Here is a 9,477-nt window from a genome sequence, read left to right on the forward strand (position 1 = left end):
GGATTTCTGAGAGTCAGGGCAGATTTCTAGTTGGATTTCTGAGAGTCAGGGCAGATTTCTAGTTGGATTTCTGAGAGTCAAGGCAGAATTCTAGTTGGATTTCTGAGAGTCAAGGCAGAATTCTAGTTAGAATTCCTAGAGTAAAATTAGAATTCTAGTTAGAATACCGAGAGCAGAGGCAGAATTCCGAGAGCTCAGGCAGAATTCCGTGAGCCGAGGCAGAATTGTAGTTAGAATTCTGAGAGTCAAGGTGGAATTCTAGTTAGGATTGTGAGAGTCAAGTTGGAATTCTAGTTTGGATTCTGAGAGTCAAGGCGGAATTCTAGTTAGAATTCTGAGAGTCAAGGCGGAATTCCAGTTATAATTCTGAAAGTCATAATTCTGAGAGTTAGAATTCTGAAAGTCAGAATTCTGAGAGTCAAGTCAGAATTCTAGTTGGAATTCTGAGACTCCAGAATTCTAGTTAGAATTCTGAAAGGCAGAATTCTAGTCAGACTTCTGAGGTGAATGTCAAAATATTATACTGAAATAAAATGTAAAAATCATTTAACTTTTTTTTCATTTTTCAGTGGCCCTAATCCTTTTCCGTACATTTTGTTTTATTTGATAAAATAGATTTTAAGTAATCAGCGTGATAAAACAAACTGCTCTACACTATCATTCCAGGTGGCGGTCAAAAAACACACAACTTGTTTTACCCTTCACTACAAAACATAACACTAAAAATATATATATATATATATATACAATAATTATTTTCTAATTCCATCCACTGATTTTATGTAATTTATATGAAATATACATCAGGAAGAAAGTTGAAGACAAAGATTGTTGCAAATAAATATAATAAACTGCACTGCCCTATTAAAGGAACATTTTTCTACAATTCTTGATAACTTCCTTATATTAAATGTTCTTAGTTTTATAACTAATGTTAACAGTGTCCAATAAAACTCAGCATCATCTTGAAAAACTAAATATTAGTTTTTAAGTCCAACCACAAATAAATTGTCTGGATGAAACAAATTATTTTGATGGTTTTTCTTTTTTTTTAACAGGGCATAACGAAAATGAGCTTAAATGAAACAAAACTAATGACTCTATTTTTAAAATGTAAGGACTAGAAAGTAGAGATAATTGCAAAATAAAATGTAGGGAGTAGAAGTAAAAATGTATCTAAAAAATAATTACTCCAGTAAAGTATAGATAGCGAAAATTTCTACTTAAGGAAGGTAACAAAGTATTTGTACTTTCTTACTTGACACCTCTGATAGTAAGTAATAAAAGACACTGTTAGACTTGTGTTAATATGTAGTTAACTATTAACTGAGGTTAATAGTTATGTTAATTGGTGAGTGGTAACATGTGTCCACATCTGGACGTTCAATAACCCTGCGGAGTCCTACTGCCAGTCACTCATAAACAACAATAAAATAATGTAATGCTCTACTTCTTGGAATCTAAAAAAAAATGCAGAAACTCGCAGGTAATTTAAGGCCCAGTTAAAGTGATTATAAACTTTCTTTAATGTACAAAGAACCAAAACGGGTATCTCATTTCGAGGAGTGGCAAATAGGGCATAAAACACAAGAACAGAAGATGATGTAAAATGTATTTATTATTTTTCATGTGTCATTCTTATCCAAGTTTTAACCATCATATATCACAAAGAAAGATAATTGTGATAAATGTTTTTGTAGGGCTCCATTCTGTTGGAATCTCATTAACTAATAATACAATTCCACAATTAGTTGTATTAAAGAATCAGCAAAGGCAGTCTTCAGATATTCTTTGCTCCCTGGTTGTCAGTTAGGTTGATGGTCGATGACAGCCCTTAAAAAGGAAAGAAACAGGAGACAGAGTGAGTTAGGGGATCGTTTTGTTTGGAGTGTTTATGATCATTTCCTGAGGATATTTTAAATGTATTTGGATTACCTTATCTATGATAAGTGTGGTGTATTCTCTGGGGTATGCTGCACTCATTAGTGTTGTATAGATCGTTTTTCTGGAGGGTAAAAGGACAAATGGTTAATGATAGTTTAACGCATCTGACAAGCTGAAAAGAAATGTCAAGATATGTTTGTTTCCTTAAAAATGGGCCAGATATTCATGCACCTTTAATATTTATTTGGTATTTCATATTAAAACCACAAACATCTAGGTTTCTTTCTTTAGGATTCAATTTCAATTCAATTCAGTTTATTTATATAGCACCAATTCACAACACTTTTTTGCACAACTTTATCCCTGAACTTTAAGGTACTTGACTTTATTATGATAGACTATTTTTTACAAATGTCTTCTACCAACCCAAGTCCTTCATAAAACAATTAGATTGTATCTGAGAGTATTTAGTTGAATTGGATTTCCTTTTTTGGGTATAAAACAGTAGGGTGCAGGATAAAGCTACAAATGTCACAGCACTTCAAATTTCTACTTATAAAATCAATTTAGAACATAGATTTTTATGCTCCCATTATTATTAATTGCTTTGTTGGTTACATAAAAATCCCACTAAAATACAGACATTTGTGGTTGTAATTTGAAAAAAAAAAATGTGTAAAAATAACCAGGTTTGAACACTTTGCATAGCACTAAAAATGCAAGCATGTAGCCTGATTAAAGTGTATTGGTACTATGGTTAAAGCTGAACAGGAGGATAAAGCACCCTGTATAGTTCAGCAGAGAACCTGCCATGTAATTTGTTGGAGCACAAAGGAAGCAAAAGTGCAAGAGAAAACTGTATCCTCACCTGTCGCACACAGGAGACAATGCCAAAACCTGAAGGACAAGGCTTGGTTATCAAACCACAAATTCCCAAAATGAACTATGACTTATACTACATGAGGATGTCAGTACTTGCCTGATGAAGTTTTTTCATGTTGATGGAAGCCTGACCTATTTTATTCAGTGCTACCATGGCTGCTTCCCTGTTGATCATAGAACAGCAGCGTAACAATATATGCATTTCAGAAGCGTGACGTCATTATGATTCTACCTTACGGCTGCCATATTGAGTACGTAGCTTAACTTAACTTAGCTCTGTTGAGCTTCCCCTCTGATCAGAATAGATGATCCATTATGGACCATTCTCATTTAATCCCTGTGAGCTTAAACAGCACACAAAGAAAATCTGTGTAATTGTATGCGATTTATATGTACCTTTTTTCAACTGACAGGCTTTCAGATTTATCCTTTCACAACTGATATATATAACTTATATACAACCTATCCTCATACTGTACACCAGAAAAAGTCTGAAAGCTTTTAAAAGCACAGATACCTATCAAAGTTTGAAAGCTGGTTGGGTTATTGACCCTAAAAGATGGCATTGTCCGATCAGTAATCTAATTAATTAAATTTCTGCAGAAAAAAAACTGTCCAAGACATTAAATCCAGTTGGCAACAGCCTAAGCTAGCTCTCCTGGCTTGTTTTGAAAAATTACCTGATACCAAATGTAAACTGCATGGACTGCTACTTACAGTCAATCGGCCCTTCCGATTGCTGCCAGCCATCTCTGCCAAGTTCATTCTGTTTTGGCAGTCGTTAAAAAGAAATCTTTGGGTCACCTTATTTATTGTCCCTCCCAATGGCAAAACATACAGATGGCATCTTTGACGCGCAGGTGACCAGAGCAGGTACTCAATATGGCTGCGGCTAGATTCAAATGTCTGTGACGTCAGCTTCAGGACATCTATAGATACAAATCATTATGGATATGTCTTCATCACGTGATAAACTTACCTTCTTCGGTCTGAAGGCAGAGGAGGAAGCCAGTGGTCAAAGTTCGTCTGCACTCTGTACCATCTAAACAAATCAGCAAGGTGGTGTTTTATGTTAGTGCATCAGCGCAACCCCCACTGACCCCTAGCAGCTTTTCTTTACCCTCCGGTTGATGGGTCCAGGGGCCAGATGTCAGCGGGGCCCTTTCGATCTCTGGTGATGACGACCCCCTCCCCTGCTCGCACCCCAGCAACGATGTAATACACCCCAGTGGTAAGGGGGGGTTTTGACAGACGCAAGACTGCATCCTGAAAGTCCCTGGCCTCCTCCAGGGTCTTTAAATGAACATTATTAATATCACATCATTGTATTATTTTTTTCTTTACCACAAATCAGGGTTATCCACTCACCTCCCTCATAACCCAACTAGCTGGTAAACCGTCGGACAGCAAAGCAGATATGTCGTTCTTCAACATATTCAACAGGGCCTCAGATTCTTAGGGATGAAAAACATGCTTAGAAAGAAAAGAAATCAAATAGTCCAACGTGGCTCTAACTGTTAATAGTATTACCTCGCTGGTTGCCAGAGACAGTGAATTTGTAGGGGCTCATGCCCGTCCACAAGCCAACGTAACCAGCAAATGTTGTTCCACAGTATGCTGCCTACAAAGATACATGATGGAAAGCTGTTTTTTTGCTATCTTTGTCTATTTTTCAACATTTGGAAAGAACACAACATTAATTAGCTCATTGGTAACTCAACAGTCAAAGTTAGCCAATCTCTTAACCAAGTTTTCTTTTTTTATTTTACCAAACATTGGTTCAACAACTACAACTCGGTCTAAAGAATCAGTTCGTCCGTAAGATAGCGTCCAATTTCCCTACTGAGCTTCGGAAGTTTAAGACTTTGGCCAAAGAACTCCCCAATAATATTGATATGGAAAATCCCTCCCAAAAAATGAGAAGTTTCATATGTAATGTTAGATAATGAAATTTGTAGTTTGCAGTTACCAGTAATAAGAGCTAAAAATTAAGATTCAAACAAAGGCAAGCACTTTTTCCAATAATAAAAAAGTGAGAGTCGATCCAAAGATGTACAAGTTTAATGTATAACTTTTCGTATTCTAAGCTTACAATGAAAACGTAGAATTTTTTTTTACAGATGTTAAATCCTAAAAGTAAAGTAATTGTTAATTTGTTTATTCTACTGATTTTGTAAACTTTCTGAAATACTTAACCAACACTGAGATAGCAGATCCTTAAAGGAGTGACAATGTAGACATATATAGACATTATGACAACACAAAATATGTAGATTGATTAATTATTAATAATTATTATAATCTCCTTTAAACAATTTTGCTGATTAATGAGTGTAAACACACATCATACCTTTCCATTCTTAAAGAAGACTACATTCATGGTTAGATCCCTCAGAACTGGATATGAATAATCAAAATTTCTCCCATGGTATATGTAGCCCCTTCTATCCTGTGCCACAATGCTTGTGCAGTAGCTGTGAAAGAAGACATTAGATGACAATTATTTCATTTTTCAGACAATATGTTTATATTTCTGAATTCTGTGGACAATTGAATCCTGTCAAAAATGTATGAGTACAATAGAACTTTTTCTTACGCTGTAAATTCATATGCATAATTGAGAATCAAGATGTCTGCAGGGTTTATTTTAGTCCATCTGGCTATCCCATGGATTTCCTCAATGTAAGGGTGGGAAACATGTTTTTCCAGGGATTTGATAAGAGGGCCGAAAGCTTGATGCATCCATTTTGGAATCAGTGTACTATAGAAAACAAAAGAGAAACCCATCAAATAAAATGCTGGTTAATGTAAACATGAGCATACATGAAGATAATTCCGATGTTTTAGTAGTATTCATTATAAAAAGTAAATACATACTAATGGATGAGGAATTTATTTAATCTTGAATAAAACAAATTGCAATTCCAAATGTAACGTATATTACCATACAAAGTATTAGAGTAATATTTCTGTGTGGTTTGTATGTAGTTCTTTTATTCATCTCCCTTATTTGTCAACTAATTTTGGGACTGAAAATATCTGTCCCTAAGTAGAGACACCAGGTGAAGGAGGGGAAGGTGGTAGACACACAGGTCCAACTCTAAAAGTTTTAAAAGTGCCACTATAATACTGTACAAAATGATTTCAGTTTACTATATACTAGCTATTGATGTATAAAAATTTGATCCACTGTTTAAAAGGTGTTCATTTTTGTTTTTATTTCAATGATGAATGGTTTTGATGTTGAATTCTGCTAATAATATTCTTGTACACAAAGTAAAGTTGAGGAAAAAAGATCCATTAGAGGGAAAGAAGTTATGATCTTAAGTCAAAATTTTTCACATCTCAATGTAAATTAGGGGACTTAAATTAGTTTAGAATATCACTTTCTTATAACCTACATGATCCTAATATTTTTAAAACCCTATTTAACTTCAGATTTATTTAATTTTTAATTTTTAATTTTTTTTATTTAATTTCAGATCATTTAAAATAATTTGCTAATTTACAAATGGCACTCTACTTAGTATGACTTGTGTTCCAAACATGTAGAGTTCACAAACATAAATATACAGTAATATTATAAATATATATATATATATATATATATATATATATATATATATATATTTATTTTATTTTTTTTTATTAATAATAATTTGGTTAAAATGAAGGAAAAATGGTCCACCACAAGTTTTTCCAGTCACAATACAACCTACTAATACAAGCAGTTATATAAAACTGAGGAAGACGATAAAAAGTACACCAACAATTTAATGTAGAATTGTAAGATTTGGTGGGGAAATCTATGTGGCTATTTGGTATTTGTATTATAGCCTAAATGATAATATCCAAAAACACCCCAAATATCTCATGTCTGTGGTCTACAATAGAAAAAAAATTAAAATACCAAGAAAGTATAAATTGGTACTATGATCCTGTTGTTTAGTGTAAAAAATGTATTGGTTTCAAAATAAAGAAAATTAAGATATAAATGTTAGGTTTCTGAATCTAGCTGCAGCCTGTGAACTTTAATTAAAGTTCACAGGCACAGAGGCTGGGGTTCACAGGCGCCGGGGCAGGAGTCAAAAAATCCAACAAAAGCTCAAGAATCAGATTCTTGGAGACATCAGGGGAAAACCAAAAATCAAATAACCAGGAAGAGATGAGGCAGGCAGACAGACGATTGTTCGGAGGTTGAAGAGAAGTAAGACGAGGATCCAGCAAACAAGAACTGAAGAGGGAGGGCTTTTAAAGGGGACAGAGACAGGGAGAGGCTAATGAGGGAATAGAACACAGGTGAGAGCTGAACAGAAAACAGAGCAAGAGTAAGAGGACATAAGAGGGCAGCAGAGGATAAAAAATGAAAAGCTGGAAGACAGGAACTAATAAGACAACATCAACAAAATAATAAGCAAATAACTAAAATAAAGAAACATGGTGAAAAGAAAACTAAACACTAGAAATCAAGGAGCAAAAGAAAAACATAACAGAAACAGAAACCTAACAAAAACACATAGAAAAACTGAATATGAAAGTGAAATCTAACATGCCTTTCAAACTTTCTTGGGTTCTGATATCTCCTATTATGCATTACATACTATAGCCAAGGTCACATTTCCAATGCATATGAGCTATCAAGAATTTCTACAAGTTTGTGGTATTTTACTATGGCTAAATTTGGCTCAAAGTATGATTTTGAAAAAGGCAAAATAAATCACACCAGATTCTTTAAAGCATTCAAAGATGTTCGGCTAATATAACAAAATGTAAAAGTATCATGTATCTAATAAGAAAGTAATACAATCTGCTCCGTTTTCAGAATAGTTCAACGCTCATCACGCTGTTTAAAAAGCTATGAAGAGTTTAACAAATAAACATGATGGCACAAAAAAAGTGGCATATAAAAGAAATACAGAAATCTCCATCTTAACCGTTCTGCTCTTCAGATATGCTTTTAGAATCTATTTAGTGAATTTAGGCATGCTGAAAACTTTTAGGAGCTTAGATGTTGCCTGTATTTATTCAGTAGTGTTTATGTTATCTTAAACCTACTTTTATTTCCAAAGGACCATCTTCAGACTGAAACAAACATTTTAAGCATTTATAAAATACGTACCTCATAAGGATACCTGCGGCTTTTTTCAGAGAATTTATATCAAACACATCCTGCAAAGGTTTCCATCGCTGCTCTGGACTCAGGTCAAGATTGATGACCACCGTAGGCGGAACATGCTGAGCCCACAAAGACCCTGCGAGTCCGAGCAGTACCAGTAGCCCTGTGCTCAGCATCATCTTCACCCAGGCTTGCAGGCAGAGGAAGAAACTGTTTAACTCTGAAAAAAACTGCCTACTTATAAGCTGACAATAAAGGTAAGAAAAACTATTTATACCTTCTTTAAGAGGTTTTGATACTAACATGCACTCAATATCTGAGTGTATGTTATATTTAAATGGTCAGGAGGGAGCTATTCGTAGAAATGGATTCCAGATAATGGAGAATAACATCCAAACAGGAAGTATGATATGAGATTTTTGTTATTATTTACATTCAGATTGTGCGGTCCTTCAAGAATATCTTGTCGTGTTCTGCTGGGTGTGTTTGTTTACTGAAACATTAAAATAGAATGTAAAACAAAAGGCTGCTAGTCTTATCTAAAAATGACTGAAAAAATCAAAATCCATTGTATGAGAATCTAGGGACCTTTGTTGCCTTGCGAGATGAAAGTGTCAGGGGAGAACCTTGCCTTGTTAATGACCCCAAAGCACTACACTTACTGACAAGAATTGAAGCTACAGCATGCCCTGTTGCAGGCAAACAGGGGAGGCTGCTATACATCGGTGCCACAGACCACCAACAGCAGGCAAGGCAGTAGAATTGCCTTGCCCAAGGAAACAATGATAGAGTTGGACGGCATAGCTTTCATACAGTATGAATGCATCAACATCAGTCTGATCAGGCACAAGTTAGTTATGTTAACAGCGAAGGTAAGGGTCCAATCCCAATACACCCCCCAGCCCTACATTTTAGCTTTGACTGTAAATTATGAGCATGCCCATGAGGGTAGTGGTGTCCAAATTCCTTTTTGCACATAGGAGTAGCGGACAGAACGATGGGTAGGGGGTTTCTAGCCTTCAAAAAAGAGAAATTTCCGATGTTAACTTGCTGGGGAAAGGCCAGAAAAGATTTCACAGAAACAAGGACATGGGTTTTGTGGAGCAACTCTCTTTTTTTTTTTTTTTACTTTTGAATGCCAAACAAAGCTGTTGGCGTCAGCCTTCTAGGTTAACCTGATTCTCCTGGACAACAGCGGTTAGGTGAGACGGTGTTTTGGAGCTAGGAAAGGAGCAGCAGGGAAATAAATACGAGAACACCACCAGAGAGAGCATGAGGAATGAAAAGAGGCTGCCAGCCATTCTCCTCTCTGAAGCTAAGGATCCACAGCATGAGATCGAAGGGGGCAATGAGGGAAACAGCGCACCAGAGTGGGTAGAGAAGGCAGCCGCTTGCTGCTTCTACTTCATGAGGAGTGGTGGTCGCAAGAAGGACAGCAGGACTTTGGAGAAGCCTGCCGGGTAGACAGAGCTATGAGAGGCTAACCGCTGGAGATGTAAGGAGTACAGCAGAGAATCAGCTCAGCCTGCCAGGGAGACAGCCCTGGAGTGGGGGAGAGAAGGCTTCAGCTGGTCATGTCTATGCTGGAGGTAGGA

The 9,477-nt window shown here is 35.9% G+C and overlaps 1 protein-coding gene across 1 annotated transcript; it reads right to left on the reverse strand.

Annotated features, from left to right (window-relative positions):
- Window positions 1–1,752: 1,752 nt before the first annotated feature.
- Window positions 1,753–8,058, reverse strand: naaa (N-acylethanolamine acid amidase). Its single transcript, XM_015391810.1, has 11 exons — window positions 7,886–8,058; window positions 5,363–5,527; window positions 5,117–5,240; window positions 4,297–4,387; window positions 4,135–4,220; window positions 3,887–4,059; window positions 3,746–3,808; window positions 2,864–2,930; window positions 2,753–2,781; window positions 1,936–2,005; window positions 1,753–1,833 (listed from the first exon to the last, which is right to left on the reverse strand). Exons 1-11 carry the CDS (start codon window positions 8,056–8,058, stop codon window positions 1,810–1,812), a joined length of 1,065 nt encoding a protein of 354 aa, XP_015247296.1. The 3' UTR covers window positions 1,753–1,809.
- Between the last annotated feature and the right edge of the window lie 1,419 nt (window positions 8,059–9,477).

Source organism: Cyprinodon variegatus, unplaced genomic scaffold (assembly GCF_000732505.1).
Source record: "Cyprinodon variegatus isolate N-32 unplaced genomic scaffold, C_variegatus-1.0 Scaffold561, whole genome shotgun sequence".
NCBI lineage: Eukaryota > Metazoa > Chordata > Actinopteri > Cyprinodontiformes > Cyprinodontidae > Cyprinodon > Cyprinodon variegatus.

Bases quoted from the DNA above. Each gene is read 5' to 3' on its own strand.
- naaa (XM_015391810.1), bottom strand. From the start codon at position 8,058: ATGCTGAGCACAGGGCTACTGGTACTGCTCGGACTCGCAGGGTCTTTG. The intron at 5,528-7,885 runs GTACGTATTTTA...TGTTTTCTATAG, and splicing joins GCCGCAGGTATCCTTATGAG to TACACTGATTCCAAAATGGA. The intron at 5,241-5,362 runs GTAAGAAAAAGT...CTTCTTTCACAG, and splicing joins TATGCATATGAATTTACAGC to CTACTGCACAAGCATTGTGG.